The sequence below is a fragment of the Mesoplodon bidens genome (genome assembly GCF_964165515.1).
Source record: "Mesoplodon bidens genome assembly, chromosome: 7".
NCBI classification, from domain to species: Eukaryota; Metazoa; Chordata; class Mammalia; order Artiodactyla; family Ziphiidae; genus Mesoplodon; species Mesoplodon bidens.
Genome location: NC_138164.1, coordinates 88,514,872 through 88,532,465, shown reverse-complemented (window position 1 = coordinate 88,532,465; position 17,594 = coordinate 88,514,872). Strand labels below are relative to the sequence as shown.

Sequence of the window (17,594 nt, the reverse complement as noted above, 5' to 3'; positions counted from 1 at the left end):
ATAAGAAGGACAAAAACCATAATTTATATATTTATTTTGAGCACTTCAAAAAGTGCCTCTCAAAGAATCAGGTTAATCACATAATTTTCTTTTGAGACTATATTTTGGTATATTATATCTGTAAATTTTAAGATACAAATTCTTTTTTTTCTTCTGCATCCTGCTGTGTTTAAAAAGAAGGCTGCCTTTAAATAAAAAGAAGGCTGCCTTTAAATGGATGGGATACATAAAAATCTTCAGCTTCTCTATGAGAAAATCAACTTATGAAGCAGTCTTATGTACTATTTCATGCTTTTGAAGACAGTAACAAACCCCTTTAATTGTACTATTTGAACTCCGTAGGAAATCCTTAGCTCTTATCCTCCACGCTGGTCTCATGATATCACTTCCGTTCCTGCATATCTGGTATGGATTTTCCTTCATTGTGTAGTAGGCTCAATCACTCATGCATTCTCTTACTCTTTTTCTCATTTATTGACTCATAAGATTGTTGAACAAATATTTCCAAGTTTCTACCAAGTGCATACATAGCACATAAGAATGAAAACCACAAAGGAATAGAGGGCATAGTTCTTCAGCTTGAGGGGGTTACAATGAAAACATTTAAAACAAACTAAAAAAAAAAGTAAAAACTGTAGGAATTTAGAATAAAGTAAAGGTATTGGTTGGCTCAGATATTTTTCTAATTGTGTCATAATAGTTCTATTAACAGGTTCTGATTTCTGATAATATATATCTTAAGTTTTGCTGGAAAATGATTAAAATGCAACCAATTTAAAGAAAAAAAGAGGTAAAATAGTTGATTTTTTTTCTGAAGAAGAGCTGCAGGGTTGAACCAAGCTTTTAGTTATACACAAGTATCCCTGAAGTATTGGAAAACTATTCTCATAGGGAGAATGAAAGCCAACTCCAAATAAAGTACTGAGCTTTCAAGGGAAGTAGCATTCACTTTCCAAGCTTCCACCTAAGGTTCTCCCACGCTCCTATTTCTCATTTTCTTCCCTAAATGCATTCTGAAATGATATTTTAAAAGATACTGCAGCAGGATATCAGGAAGTATATTTGCCAGTTCCTTCGATGAAATCACTGGAGAAAGGGTCCAGGTTTACATTCCATTAAAGAAAAAATGTGTAATATTTGCATAGAGGCAAGCATAAACTTGGCATTCGATTTTTATCCTTCTTTTGTTTTCCATTAGAAGCAATAAAAATTGAATTTAACAACAACAACAAAAAAATGGAGCTTACAGGCTCACTTATCTTAAAAAAAAAAAAACACCACCAAAACTCCCAGAATATAACATTTAAGATTTGGTATAATGAGGCTTGATGTTTCAAAGCTAATGTCAGGGGACAGACATGGTTCACATCCAATCATTTTAAAACAAGCTTTTAGTGTAGGTAGCTATGCTGGTAGAGAATATGATTTGACAAAATGCAATATGTTCGAAACCATGGGATGAGAATTATTTGAAAAGTGAGTTCTTTTTTCCCCTAATTTATTATTTAAATTCACTTATACTTCTCCAGCTTCTTTATTTTGGTAGACAAATGGAAATAAAACTTCATAACCCTAATACAGGTTGGTCACTAACTCTCAGTGGATAACTGATTAGCAGGGACACAGTAGAGGTTGACTTCTTCCTACACTACAAGTTACGATTTTAACCTTTTTTTGCCTCAATTTTTCCCCACTCAATAAAATGATAAACAATTTTTCATCAGCTTTGTAAAGGATCACTCACTTGATTTTTTTATAGCATTAAGTATCCTATAAAATGTGCCACTAAAGTAGAACAGATTATTATTTGTTTTTTGTGCACACATTATTTAGATCTAGGATCATGTACAAACTAGTTTTCCTTTTTTGATTGACTATCAGGTTGTTTTTTTTCTAAAGGAAGAAAGCCACAGAAATAATTTGGCTGGTGCAGATTTATTTTTGACTGATTAAATCAGTCAAAATCAGTTGAAAATTTTTAACCATTTAGATAAGGGGTGTACTGCTAACTCATAGAAGAAAGAAAACAAAACCAAGCATTTCTTCAAAAACATGATTCCAGTCAGTGTTTGCTGCTGGGCTGGAAATCAAAAACAAAATATAAAGGAGCCCTTCCTCATCTTTGGCATTCTTGAACGCCAATGCCACTTGCTGTGGTTTATGCTGGGCAAGGAAAGTGACTGTCCTCTTGCTCCCAGCACATTTGACAAGTACGGACACTCTGGACATACTGTACAACAAAATAAATACATTAGCAAGCCCTTCATTTCTACTCAGGCTTAAGACGTACCTTACTTCAAATTCAAGTGCCAGCAAAAATAAACTCAAAATGGATTAAAGACCTAAATGTAAGGCCAGACACTATAAAACTCTTAGAGGAAAACATAAGCAGAACACTCTATGACATAAATCACAGCAAGATCCTTTTTGACCCACCTCCTAGAGAAATGGAAATAAAAACAAAAATAAACAAATGGGACCTGATGAAATTTAAAAGCTTTTGCCCAGCAAAGGAAACCCTGGAAAAGACAACCCTGAGAATGGGAGAAAATGTTTACAAATGAAGCAACTGACAAAGGATTAATCTCCAAAATTTACAAGCAGCTCATTCAGCTCACTATCAAAAAAACAAACAACCCAATCCAAAAATGGGCAGAAGACCTAAATAGACATTTTTCCAAAGAAGATATACAGATTGCTGACAAACACATGAAAGGATGCGCAACATCACTAATCATTAGAGAAATGCAAATCAAAACTACAGTGCGGTATCACTTCACACCGGTCAGAATGGCCATCATCAAAAAATCTACACACAATAAATGTTGGAGAGGGTGTGGAGAAAAGGGAACCTGGTCAGAATGGCCATCATCAAAAAATCTACACAAAATAAACGCTGGAGAGGGTGTGGAGAAGAGGAAACCCTCTTGCACCGTTGGTGGGAATGTAAATTGATACAGCCACTATGGAGAACAGTATGAGGTTCCTAAAAAAACTAAAAATAGAACTACCATACGACCCAGCAATCCCACTACTGGGCATCTACCCTGAGAAAACCGTAATTCAAAAAGAGTCATGTACCACAATGTTCATTGCAGCTCTATTTACAATAGCCAGGACATGGAAGCAACCTAAGTGTCCATCGACAGATGAATGGATAAAGAAGATGTGGCACATATATACAATGGAATATTACTCAGCCATAAAAAGAAACGAAATTGAGTTATTTGTAATGAGGTGGATGGACCTAGGGTCTGTCATACAGAGTGGAGTAAGTCAGAAAGAGAAAAACAAATACTGTATGCTAACATATATATATATAGAATCTAAAAAAAAATGGTTCTAAGAACCTAGGGGCAGGACAGGAATAAAGACGCAGATGTAGAGAATGGACTTGAGGACACGGGGAGAGGGAAGGGTAAGCTGGGACGAAGTGAGAGAGTGGCATGGAGATATATACACTACCAAATGTAAATAGCTAGCTAGTGGGAAGCAGCCGCATAGCACTGGGAGATCAGTTCGGTGCTTTGTGACCACCTAGAGGGTTGGGATAGGGAGGGTGGGAGAGAGGGAGACACAAGAGGGAGGAGATATGGGGATATATGTATATGTATAGCTGAGGGTGGGAGGGAGACGCAAGAGGGAGGGAATATGGGGATATATGTATATGTATAGCTGACTCACTTTGTTATACAGCAGAAACTAACACACCATTGTAAAGCAATTATACTCCAATAAAGATGTTAAAAAAAAAATTCAAGTGCCAGGAAAGCCCATTGTAAAAGGGACATATTTTCAAGTGAATTCTGTTTGATCTTTTTTTATAGGGGCTCCAACCAGCCTCTCTCCCTTCCTCCCCAGACCCTGGAAACCAATTAGTCTCAGCACAGAGGCCACAGACCAGGCTGAAACGGTTCCTTTTTATTTTTAGGGGATATAATTTCAGCCAGGATGTCTAGTCAGTTGTCACATAGTATACCTAGCACACTTCTCCCTCTCACACACATCCATTGGATTTCCCTTTGGAGAATGCCTAGATTTTTGAGTCTGCGTCCTGTAAAGGAATTAGAGCTGGTTGGCGTCCAAATCCTTCAGCTCTGACAATGGCATAACATCACAGGGCCACCTCATCTTTCACAGTCAACACCACCAACCAAGTTTTCTAAAAGCCTTCTCTTCCTTGTCCTCTGTCTTCTAGCATTTCAGCGGCTCTTCTTTTCCTTACGTGTTTGCCTACAATTCTGAAAACCTTTTCTTCCATAATCCAAAGTAGCAGAGAAAAAAGGACAAACTTTGATTTTTACGTTTTTGAATTGCTTATCCTTTGGGAGAAATGTGCCCCAAACACAAAAATGGAAACAATTAGTCTTTGCCTCTCCTTGCCTCCATATACTGAACCTGCCTTAAATCATGGAGGTGAAAGAAATTATCAGCTGGATTGGCCTAGGAACAACATCGCAGAAAGAAAGGTGCGTGTGTGTGTGTGTGTGTGTGTGTGTGTCGAGTTGAAAGGCTTGAGAAAAGGGAGCATAGCTCTCCCCCAGGAAAGTCTAAGCTAAGCAGACGGGGAGGGAGACCCAGGGTCGCCTTCCCTGGTTTCAGCGCAGGGCCCGAGCCGCTCCCCTTGCCCCCGAGGCAAGCTCTGCGCCCTGGAGCTGTGCCAGGACTGCAGACAGCGCCTGGCAGGTCGGTGGGTGGGGGGCCTGGGACCTGGGTGTTCCCTTTGCAGAAGATGCCCATTTGGAGGGAAAACTCCCTTTATTTTCCTGGGGCTCCGTAGCCCCCCTCCCAGGTCCCCTATCATTTTTACGCTGATCGCACTCCTGATGATGAACTTGCAGCTCAGCTTCCTGCCGCCTGCTTGACCCGGGAGCACCAGCAGGCTGCCGGCCTCGCCCTCAGCTCCCTCCTCCTCTTGCAACCCCGGGGCCTCAGGGCGCCAGTGGGGGTTCGAGTGGGCCGGGGCAGCAGGAGGGGCGTGCGGGGGCGCGGGGTCCCGCAGGGGAGCGCGCACAGAGCGGCGCCTCGGCCGCCCTGCTTCCTGGAGCTGTGCTCCTTTGACCCCAGTGGCAGTCCCTGTCACTGCACCGCTCTCGCTCCCTCCGGCTCGCCGCGCCCTCGCTCCCCCTCCTCGCCCCCTCGCTCGCTCTCTCCCCAGATCGAGGCTGCTCCCGTCCTTTCTCCCCCGCGCCTCCCTCTCGCGCCGCGCCCCCCGGCCCCCAGCCCCTGCCCGCGGCGGGACCTCTGGGGTCGAAGGTTCTGGCCCGCCCGCGCCCCTCGCCGCCCCCGCGCGCCTCCCGCCGGCTCCTGCTGCTCAGCGATGGATCGCCTGCTCGCCGGGCGCTGAAGGCATCCCCGGGACCCGGAGCGCAGCCCGGGAAAGGTAATCCGCCCCGGGAAGGGAGGCGGAGGGCGGGGGAGGGGGAGGAGGCGGCCGGGCGCCCGGTGCCGCGCGCGAGAGGAAGGGAAAAAAATGCACACACAAAGCGGAGCCCGGGTGCGAGGTGCCTTGTCAGCGGCGCGTGCGAGGGGCTCGGAGGCTGCGGACCGCGGCTGCCCCGGTGCCCCTGACATTCTCACAAGCCGGCGCTTCCCGGGCAATTCGGAACCCGAGGAGGGCTTATTTTCAACCCCCGAGCGAAAGCGAATTCTTTCTTAGGAGCTGTCTCCTTCCCACTCCCCATCTTGCCCCTCTGCCCTTCTCCGCTTCCCCCCACCCCCAGTCCTCGGCCCTCGACCTCCCAGGGTCCTCACCTCGCGGCTCCCTCCTCCGCCTGGATTTCTTAGGAGGGAAGGAGGGGGTGTCGGCGAGGGGCGGCGGCGAAAGCCTGGCGGCGGGGATGGGGGTGGGGACGAGGGCAAGGCGAGCTGTTTACTAGAAAGTCCCGGGGTTACGTGTTCGAGCCGCCCCGGCCTAGGCCCGGGTGCATTGTGTTGGCCTGAACCCCGGGCGCCCGCGGCGGCCCGAGCGAGGTGCGGTGACCAGGAAGGCGCCGCGCAGCTTTGTGCTCGGGCTGCGCTCCGCGGCCGCCCCCGGGCCGCCCGCGTGCGCGCCGCTCTCGCGCGGGGTTTTCTCACTCTCTCCCGGCGCCCCAACCTCGCTCTCCCCCGCCGCCTCCGGTCTCCACGATCGCAGCCTGCCGAGCGAGCAGGCGACCCGGGCTGGGCGGCGGGGGACGAGCGGCGAGAAAAAGTAACCGTTGCCGCCCGATTTCTTCCCTCGAGAGGCAGGAGTTTCTTTGCTATTTACATGTAACAGGGTCATCTTTGTAAAGCCTTTGAATTCCGAGGTTTGCGGCCTAGGAGGTAGAGGGGGCATTTTCCTGGAGATTGGGGAGGGAATTAGAATCCACCAGCAAGGAAAGAAATTAAGGATGCTCCAGTGGGGTAGATTTATTACCACATTCCCCCCCAACACACCCCAAATTAAGTGCAAATGCGGGTCATGGAAAATGTGTAATTGATTTGAGATGCTGCAAACAAACACAAACAGGTCATGGTGGAAAAAACAAACAAAACTTTAAGTGCAAGAAAAGATTTCCGAAGAGGGGGGAATCCGTGGCCTCCACACCCCCTTCCAACGCTCGCTGGTTCCCTCCCTTTCTTTCTCTGCGGCTCCAGGGAAGCAGCCCCGCAGCTCCGGGGCAGAGAGCAGGGAGGCGGTGGCGGCTCCGGGCACGGGCTCCGCTCTGAGGGTTCGGGGATGCCAACGCGCCCTGGAGGCTGACGTCGGGGGCGTGGGGCTGTGATGCTCGAGCGAGGATGGCGCGGTGTCAGAGCCATTGGCCGCCGGTGGTCATCAATCAATTCGGGGCTGGGGGAAAGGTAGAGAAAGAAAGACAGGCGCCCAACGGAGCCTGGGGCCGCGAGCGCCAGCGCCAACAGTGCCAGCAGCGGCGGCCTCAGCGGAGGCGACGGCGGTGGCAACGGGGGACTGAGCGAGTAAGGCGAGCTGGTGCTCCAGGAAGGAAGGGGGAGCCGTAGTCCGGACGAGCCGGCCGTGAGCCGGGAGGGCAGGGCGCGCGCGAGTGCGTGTGTGTGTGTGTGTGTGTGTGTGTGTAGTTGCTGACCACCCCCAACTGCCCACCCTAGATTTAAAACAAACACACCAATCCAAAGTAGAGAATTCCGCGCCCCCCGCCCCACCATATATAGACTCTACGCGTTGCCAGAGGCGCGGGAGAAAAGTCCTGCCCTTTCTTTCCGAAAGAATGTGCCAGCCGGGTGTCCGCAGTGCTGGAGACAAGTTCAGGTGTAAGTGCGTCGGGAGGGAGGGCGCTCTGTGGACAGAGGCACGTGGAACTTTGTGCATCCGTCTAAACACCTTGCTGGAGAAGCCGCCCGGAAGGCTTCTGGGCTTCGCTCCGGAATACAGGGATGAGTAACTGGAGATGGGCATGAAAGCGTAAGGGCGTGAGTTGAGAAAGCACTCGATCTGTGCTGCAGAGGGAGGAGAAAGCGAAATTTTGGCGGAGTCGGAGCAGGCGAGTCCCAAAGTCTGGCCAGGCGGTCGGGCGGTCTTCTTAGGGCTAGTGAATAAAATGAGCATCCTTGTTTAAACGAGGAAATCACGGGCTCCTTTCTCATAGGCTGTGCCGTGCGGTGCTCGGGCAGAGAGGTCATGAGTTGTTGCTTTGAAAACTTTTGGTAAATTGGACTTCTGGTGTCTAGGAGGTGGAGACAGTTATTTAATTCCTCAGCTTTTAATCCCTTCATTGCCAGCAGACTTTAAAAGCGTTTCCCACTAGATTCCTGAAAAAGAACATTCCAAGTTGCACAGCTTAAGGCACAGGATAAGTGATTGCTGTCTAGGAAATGCAAAATGTGCTCACATGATTCTTTTTTAAAGAGAAAATCAAAGTAGCACCAGCATGAATGTTTGGCAGTGTCAATCCCTTTTACATTTTTCTTTAGGATTCCTGGCATTTAGTACTGGGTTCCTTTGTTTTGTAGAGCAAATGTATTGAAGTATAAAAATGGAAATTTTAAAAAAGAATACTGGTCTCTGTAAATATTATACATAAAGTAATGTAAGTGTGATGAGGATGAGATGCTCCAAAATCTGGTTATTTGGAAGGTTTTACTGACTAAATATGTGAAGCAAGGTGATGCAGGTTCTTGGTAGTTTTAGGTGGTGTATCATTCTGTCTTGTTTCAAGCTTTTTCTAGATTTCTCGGGTTAGAGGAGGGAGTTTACCAAAAAAAAAAAAAAAAAAAAAAAAGCCTTTCCCATGGATTGGTGTTTACTATTCTTGGGATATGATCATCTTGTGGTATGAGTGGGGGTGAACATAGCATTTTTAAAAAATAAGCTTTTTCTTGATTTGTCTGTAAAGGTTCCTGTGAAAGTTTTGAAGCTCTCTGCCTCAGTCTGACATTTTCTTCAAAGGACTCCAGATTAAAGAAGATAGACACTGCAGGTGCACTGTTTCGATAAAACATTTGAAAGAGAACATGGTAAAGATGAATTCAAATGAGGTGCCAGCCACCCATTTAGCCTTTCCGAGTTACAGGGGCCTGTGCTTGCTGAAGAGGCACAGATCTCACTTGATAGAAAAGGCAAAATCCCATGTTGACTTTAGGGTACAGTGGACCATATAGGAGTGCAAACTGATCACCTTCTAAGTTCCATCTTTTCTGGGCTTCAAACGGGAGGGTCTGATGCTAACTACTGTAAGTCATTGCCTAGATATTTACATAACAGGAATGTATCTTTCATTTGTAGGCCATTTTGCTTAGTTTAATTAGTGAGTTTACTCCAGAAACATTTAAACTGTTTCTGGCACCGGGTGCAGAGATTGTCACTGAGAGGTCACAATGGTCTAGACATGAATTTTGCTTCCCTTGCTTCTTGATGTTCTGTATTTCACACAATAGACATTGATGGCAGGAACATAAGAATTGCCATGTAATTTTTACACCACTCTCTAATTTATGCAAACACTAAGCTCTTGCAGTCTGAAAATGTGTATTTTTCCCCCTCTGTGCTTTGATGGCTAACATTCTTTTTAATGACAGTCATTTCTATAACAGGAAGATGTTTTCATTTGTTTTTACTTTTCAGCGTGGTGCAATTATGCAGTTTTGCACTTCAGTCGTGTCTCTCTGTACTTTGTGTCTCAAAAGAGAATTACAGTACTTAGAACAGGACTGCAATTTGAAGCAGGTGTTGTGTTTTACTGTTATGCAAAATAACAGTAAAATATAATTGTGGGGGAAATTAAGGAAACAGCTGCAAACTTGGTATGAAAACTGCTACATTATGGTTTGTAAGCAGTTCTTATAGATATCTTACATCAGAGGAGTGGGGAAAGATTTTAACTTGTTAATCCTACTGGCCTGGTTGTCTGTCAACTAGTGCTTAGAGGACTCATACCTCCCATGAAGTCAGGAAGAAGAAAGAGAACCCTAAGTGACACTTTGTTTAAAATGCCAGAGCATGAGGGATTCATTTCTTGGCGGTGCTGCTGTGTATTAGGAATGCAGGCAAGGTGGGTGTTATTTAGCTTGCTTTGCTAATATGAAGAAGGCAATGATTTGAGTAGAATGCTGCGGAATTTCTTAGCCCAGCTAGCATATGGAGGACTACACAAGCCCTGGGTTGTAAAATAATAAAATAAATGGCCTATGGCAGGCCATCTGCCTTTTGCTTGGTATTTAAGGTGTTTCATGCCAAATTTAAATCTAATCCTATTATTCTAAATATTTTTATTTGAGATAGCAGCTAAGATTCCCAGAGCTTAATGGTGCACATGGTGAAAGTATTCTAATGTGGAGCACTTAAAGTAAGAATGTGGGTTACCTAAGGGTTATCCAGGGAGCGTGCTGCCCGCTTCTTTAAAACTTCACTGATCAATTGCAACAGCAACCAAGCAGGGATGTGCACTGCTCAGTCTTTGCACACTTGGTATAAAAATAAGCATCCGCATTTCCGAACCCAGTGCAGCAAATAATATATTGACATTTATACAAAGAATCAAAAAGAACAGAAACATTTTTTAAAGTATGAAACCAGCTACTGAGAATTATGCAGCACCAAGCAGGAGTGAAGTGGTAGATTCAGTGGCCACTCTCCTTTACCTCTCCTTCTGGGCTCCAAGAGGGGCGGTAATGAGTGCATCCAAAATGGTGGTCCAAGCCTGGATGTATCTGACTTTCCTCTGAGTAACTGGAGGGTTTAAAGAAATTATATTACATTTAGCAAGAAGGATTTGCCTTCCATAAAGTTCTTGGCCAGAGTGGAATCCATATATATACCAAGCTTTGAGTACCTATGTGTGCTGGGAGCCACTGTGAAAGAAAAAAATATATGTGATGTGTGTATATATTATGCGTGTATTATAGTTACAAACAGGTATCTGTTATGAGCACAGCATTTAAAATTTACATTTGGCATTGTGTTTTATGGCTGTGCTAAGCACCGGGATTTCAAATTATTCTGTGACACCAACTTTGTACAGACCAAACATTCCAATTAGCAGGGAAGGTTTGGAAGATTCGCCACTTCGAGCACAAACCATTTATAGTTAGACACCATGGCAACTGTGGATGTGCCCCTTCCGTGATTCATGTTAAGTGCCATAATTATAATTAAAGAGGAAATCTTAGTTTGAACACCATTGAAATGATTTGCTAGCCAGCCGTATCATTTGGAGTGTCATGTCCATTTTGAAGTACATGCTGGGTGGAGAATTGGGAAGGGTTTTATCCGTGAGGCAACCACACAGATTAAGATTTTTCCTGAAACAATTTCATGTCTAAGTGTCCCATCTGACATCGCTTAGAACATCCTCTTTTTCTTTGTTCTCATTTTTTTTCATTTGTTTTTTTCAGAAACACACAGCAGTATTGATGAGTAGACCCTTGGGTTCAGAGATTGGGCTGAAACGCACCATGCCTGCTTCCATCCTTGGCTCCGGAAAGTTGTGAACTGCTCATGCCTATAGGGAGGAAGGATGGCACATGGGATTCCTTCTCAAGGCAAGGTTACCATAACGGTGGATGAGTACAGCTCCAACCCCACCCAGGCATTCACGCACTACAACATCAACCAGAGCAGATTCCAGCCGCCACATGTACATATGTAAGTATCACTCATGAACTTAAAAAAATTAGCCATCAGGAAACTAGAAATAAAATAAGAAATTCACTAATGACTTCTGCCCAGGAGAATAAAAGGTGTATGATTCCCCAAACAGATGGGTATCTATGGTTCCAAGTACAACTCAGAGGAATCCTCCACGTCCGTGTAACGTTGAACATTTCCAGAGTGTGTACTTTCAACTACAATTTGGCATTAGATCTTCAGAGCCTCTGAGGGTTGCCCTCATTTTGTGTATTACAACAGAGAGGTTAAGGTATTTGCCTAATGTCACACAGTGAATTTTGGCAGAGTCTCCTGACCCCTAATTCAGTTTGCTTTATGTTATACTGCTGGCCTCCATGATGAAATATCTTTAAAATTTCTGTAGTTTTCCCCCCCACACACCTCACCCCGCCACCCCTTTACATTCAGCTGGGAAACAGGCCTAATTGGGACTAACTGTCCAGCCACTGCTAAATCCATCGTCTTGCCTGTTGCTCGTAGAACGTGTGCTGCATGCTGCAGGAACTCAAACAATATGGGGAACAAAGAATTAAGGGACAGTGGAACAGTTGGTTCCAGGAATTGTACTTTCCCCTCACTCCCTAATACTATTTAAGTCATGTCTCAGTTTAAACTGTTTCAGGAGCAAAGTGTGGGAGAAATCCAGAGGCAAAGATTTTGCAGCACCTGGATGCACACCAGCTTTTTTTTCCATTCCTCTGCTGCAGGATGTGCTGGGCTTTCAGCAGAAGGGGCAAAAGGTCACCATCTCCCTTGTTTATTCAAGACCTGGTGCTCATTCTCTATTAGATTCTTCCAATGTCTAACATGAGTCTTTCATAGTAGGACTAAACCCCTTTGCAAACCATTATATAGTCAAGAGGGAAAAGAGGTTAGGGCTCTGTTGACTGTTTTTGCCATTGCTGGCAAAACTGAACTCGGGGCATGTCCAAATCACAAGCTCTTTTTTAAGTAATTGTTTTATTTGGGCATTTAAAAAAAAACAGTAGGTCTCCCCCCCACACCCAACACGCACACATATACACATGCACGTGCACGCGCGCGCACACACACACACACACACTCTCTCAACCTCCCCCCCCCCAAATTTAGAAACACTAACCAAACAAAAAGATCCTTCTCTTGGCTGCCTGGGTAGTATAGTAAATACTGGGATGTTACTTCTCAAGTATGTATATTCTGTAGAGCTACTCAATTATCTATGATGGGAATTCTGCAAAAAAAAAAAAAAAGAGAAATCCTTGCAAATGGTTAATGCTAAACTATTTCTAAGATTTTTCTACTTTCTTTAAATCAGAATATATTCATGATGATGAAGGATTCCTAACATGGTTTTAAGGAGAGGTTTTTAAGGGGAATAAGATTTTTCTTTGTTAAAATGGCTTTTCTGAACAATAACTGTGTTCATTTCAAATATTCCTTTTCTTCTGCTTCTGATAATTTCTTTTTCTTCAAATATGTTATAGAATGTGTGCAAGCTGGACTTAGGATTCCTTTAGCTCTGCTTTGCTGGTGTGACATTTTGTATTAAAGAATCACAAAGCACTTTGTGGATTCTGTTTCCTCCCAGGCAAAGGAACGTATGTTTTGCCCCACATTCCTTGTAAAATGACTGACAGGGAATCTCAGCTTATTCTTCGCTTGTTTGTAGCCCTAAGATTCCACTGGTGAACTTTGAATGCACAGAGATATTTTAAAAATCATGTAACTTTAGGACTGATGTGCTTAGATCTAGCCATGAAAAGTTCGAAGGATCAAATTATACCTTTTATGAAAACAAGGCTTGAAAAATGGAGTTTGCAGTGGCAGCCTAGACAGCTCTGTAGCCCTTTTACCAGACTTCCTTCCTAGAAGTAGAGGATTCTTCCATGGTCAACTGCAGCTGGCCTTTTCACCTTCATCACCCACTAAGGGCTTCCCACCTGAACCGTTTGTTCCAGCTACGCATGTTGGCTCTGCCACCTGAGCACCCCGTGAGCCTTTCCATCTCAATGCTTTCACTGTTTCTCACAGCTGAGACACTCACATTTATGCTCTGCTGAGAGCCAGTTCAGGCCCCTCTATGTCTAGGAAACCTCTTCTATCTCACCCAATCCAAAATGACTGTGCCTACCTACCCCCCTACCAACACGATGTCCCTCGTCATTTGGTATTTACTTCAAACCAGACCACCTCCATTATTATTTCCCTCTCTATCTCTCCCCTCTCTCCCACCCGCCCTGTCTCTCAACTATATCATTCATTTCTTAAAGGCAGGGATTGAGCAGGTAACAGGTGCTTAGAAATACTAATTGATTGATTGCTTGATTGATCCATTGATTTGATTGTGCATTGAGATGAGAAATTGTGATTGAGATTTGGACATTTTCATTGGGGTCCTTCTGTCCTGTCTTAATATTTTGAGTGTTTGTATGAACGTGTGTGCATGTTATCAAGATGCTGGCCGACCTTTTCCTTGGCCTTTCCTTTCCGTGCTTGGTGCCCTGGCACAGTGACCGGCCCATGATAGGCATTCAGCTATCTTGGTTAAATGGGATCATGTTATATTTTAAAAGATTGCCTTGAGTCTAAATAGAAACTGAAATTGGCTGGAAAATACCTATAAAATGTTTAGTCTAAAATGTCTTAAGTTTTTCTAAAATTTTTAACATGTTATGGTAGAGCTTTAATCCTCTCCACAAAGATATTGTCTTTTCCACTTGAATAGTTGCTCATTTATTTTGCATGGGTTTCTTAAAATATTTGCTTTCCTTTGGCACTTAACAACTGAGGTCTGTGAAGACCCATGACAGATCACCTGGATTGGAGTTACAGTGCTGGGCCCTTAAATGATCTGTTATTTTCTTTCATGAAACCTAGTTGAGGTTTTCTTACCTTAGTTAAGGAATAGCTCACTTCCCATTTAATTCAGTTTGTCTCACCTCAGCTTTGTGACCCATCTTGGGCAATTTACTTCTTTTCTCCCGGCCTCAGTAAATGTAAACATTTGTACCAAATGATAGTTATGGATCTTTTTAGCTCTGACACATTAAGATTAAGATTGCAATTAAGGGCTTCCCTGGTGGTGCAGTGGTTGAGAGTCCGCCTGCCGATGCAGGGGACACGGGTTCGTGCCCCGGTCCGGGAGGATCCCACATGCTGCAGAGCGGCTGGGCCCATGAGCCATGGCCGCTGAGCCTGCGCGTTCAGAGCCTGTGCTCCACAACGGGAGAGGCCGCAACAGTGAGAGGCCCGCGTACCGCAAAAAAAAAAAAAAAAAAAAAAAGATTGCAATTAAGACATTTATTTGCAAGGTGTTGCTGTGGAGGGAACACAGATGCATAAGACCCGGTTCCCATCTTTAGAAGCTCATTACTGATTTCAGAGTTGTTTCCACTGGCTTTAAGGGTTTACTCCATGGTCTTGGTTTGGTTTCACCTGTGAGTTCTGACCAGGTTGCCACCAAGCTTTCTAAGAGTCACTAGCCTATACATCTCTGCCTGTGACGTAGGGAGGATTTTTTTTTTTAAAAGAAAGCAATCCGATATGACCTTGGAAAAGAAAATTAAAGTGCAGTTGGAGTTGACAGGGCAGACTTGAACCCAGAATTCATGAGCCCCTCTTATCCAGACTCTTGAACATACTGATAGATGTGATAATTGAAAACCAACAATTAACAGGGCTTCATTTTTCTACAACCCTGTCATCTTCCCCAGCAGAATGTTATTTAATATTTTTAACGATGAAAATTATTTAGTATTTTTAATGATAGTGGGAGGAGGTGCTCAAGGAGCCAGTGTAGGTCTGAAAACACCATCAAGGTTTGGTATGTTTTAGATTATCTGAGGCCTAATAAAACTCTGTGAAACATCTTTAGTAGGGTACCCAACCATCTCCGTTTTTGCATCAAAATTCCCACATTCCGGGAGACCCCTCAGTCCCCTGCAAACCAAGATGGTTGGCTACCCTACTGAGGTTAATTCCTCAACTTTTTCTTTAAGGTTTGGTTGCTAGGAAGCTCAAATCAAATTTTATTATCAGTTTTAGCTACGTCCTTGTCTATGGCTTTAGTTGTCAACACCCCTGGAACCTTCCTTAGCTCTTGTTCTTTTATACTTATTTTGAGGAGGCAGTGTAGTGTCGTGGTCGGAGTCTCCAGTGGAATCAGATTGTTGGATTTAAAACCTGGTTGCACCACTTACTAGCCGTGTAACCAACCGTGGACAAAGGTATTAACTTCTCTGGGTTTTTTTCCCCCATCTCTAAAGTGTGGATGATAAAAGTAGTGCCTATTTCCAAAGGTTGCTGTGAAGGTTAAAAACATTATGACTTGTAAAGTTTTTAGGGTGGTGATTAGTACCTACTCTGTACTCAGTAAATGTTAGCTCTTCACATTAATGATTGTTTTATTGATTCTGCACCTTTTTATTCTAAGCTGTCTCAGTCCATTTTGAAACTCACTGGAAAATAAATAAATGAATAAATAAGAAAATCACTAGTAAGTTTGTCTTCCTCCAGGACTCATTACTAGCAAACTTGGCTGGGTGGGAGCTTTGGCTGTCAGGGTTGGAAGGTGCCCTGACTTCTTTTTAAAAAATTTTTTGTTTTTAAATTTTTTATTGAAGTATAGTTGACTTACAAAATTGTATTAGTTTCAGGTGTACAAAATAGTAATTCTGTATTTTTATAGGTTATACTCCGTATAAAGTGATTATAAAATATTGGCTGTATTCCCAGTGTTGTACATTACATTCTTGTAGCTTATCTATTTTATACCTAGTAGTTCGTACCTCTTAATCACCCTCACTTATTTTGCCCCCGCTCCACCTCTTACCAATCTAGCAACCACCAGTCTGTTCTCTGTGTCTGTGAGTCTGTTTCTGTTTTGTTATATTTGTCCGTTTGTTTTATTTTTTAGATGCCACATGTAAGTGACAACATATAGTATTTGTCTTTCTCTGTCTGTGCCTTGACTTCTTATTGCCTATCAAGGAGTGTCTCACCTGCCTTCAGTTACTCCATGGGATTGACAGTCCCAGAGGGGAAGGAATCCCAAGAGCTGGTTGTTCTCTGCAGAATCACAGTGGCCTTCATTCAGTTGTGCTCATCTCAGGCCCTTGTACCCCCATCAGTGTCTTAGGCTCTCTACCTATGGCTGTGGTTACAACAGAAGCATCAAGAGTTAACCATAATTAACTAGGACTGAGCACAAAGGGCACAGCTTGAGCTGGGGAATGAGGACACTATTCACATGGCAGCTGAGAATGTGGTCTGAAATCAGAGATCTGTGTACACATGCTGATCCCACCAGTTACTGGCTTGGCTAGGTGATGATGGACAGAATTATTGAACTTCAGTCTTCTCATCTATAAAATGGGTTTGACGAGTCTCTAATATGGTTGTAACCAATATATGAGATGATGTATATGACATAGTGCCCAGAAGATAGCACTTGATAAATAGATGCTGTGATAATATTTATGGTCTTGTGCATTAGCTGGTGAGCATGAAATGAGTGTTAACATCTTTTTGTTTGAATTGCTTGCATAAAACTTGACAAGTCCAACTTGTTCTTGTTGCTTTGTTGTGTTTTACAGCATCTGTCAGTGTTTGCTTGGGCATTGCTAATCCGAAATGATCTGAAGCTTTTAGGGTATCTGGGTGATCATTCCATGCCAAATTCTTACAGGATTTTGTCTGTCTGATCTGAAGTTTCATTCTTACATGGTAGAAAGTAAATGTTTATTTCAGGTCTGAATCAGGTATCCTTAGATGCAGGAAGAAAGTTACAGAAGAGTGTTATAGAATGATGCCATTTGGTTAAAAAAAAATCTCAAAATGTGTAGAAAGATAAATACCAACATTACTGGTGATCATGTAGGGACTAAATTTGCAAACAAATCTGGGGGAGGGATTGATGGGTAAAGATCTTACACTTTTTATTTTATATACTTTTGTGTAATTTAAATTATTTTTATAAGAACTATGTAATACTTTTATAATAAAAGCTTTTTTTAAAGAATGATAAAAATGTGGTTTGTCTACAATCCTTTCTGCTTTGTTAGCAAGATTTGCATTAAAGGCTCACTCTAATGTAAATCTTCTACTTTCTTTGAGCACTGCTTCCTCGGGAGGTACCTTCTTCTGTTTTATGTTATAATCAAGGTATAGACCAAAGGCTGTTCGTTGGCTCAGTATAATTCAGCTTGGTCATGTGTGGGAAGATGTGAGGCCAAGGATGCTGACTACTTCTTAGTCCTATAACTGGAGGGAAATTTCTTTAGGTACCTTCAAATTCATTTTTGAAAGCCAGCAGAGTATACAGTATCAGTAAACAGATAGCTTGCTATAGTGGATGACTTGACAGTGTTTCAGGGAACCTGGATTCTGGTCCTGTCTTGGCCACTAATTAGGTTTGTGATCCCGAGCAAGTTGAGCCTCTTTGAATTTCAAGGTCCTCACCCACCATTGGACTCGATGCCCTTTAGCATCGTTCCTTACTACTCTG

At 43.6% G+C, this 17,594-nt stretch overlaps 1 protein-coding gene across 2 annotated transcripts in view; it reads left to right on the top strand.

Moving 5' to 3' along the window:
• Window positions 1–5,333: 5,333 nt before the first annotated feature.
• MPPED2 (metallophosphoesterase domain containing 2) overlaps window positions 5,334–17,594 on the top strand; it is a 175,831-nt gene continuing 163,570 nt past the window's right edge. The window contains exons 1-2 of one of the 2 annotated variants that reach the window (XM_081240070.1): window positions 5,334–5,383; window positions 10,834–11,083. In XM_081240070.1, the coding sequence (XP_081096196.1) occupies window positions 10,956–11,083 (128 nt within the window). In that variant the 5' untranslated portion in view covers window positions 5,334–5,383; window positions 10,834–10,955. Of the gene's footprint in view, window positions 5,384–10,565; window positions 11,084–17,594 lie in introns of those variants that run through there. The other variant, XM_081240071.1, reaches the window with a different exon arrangement.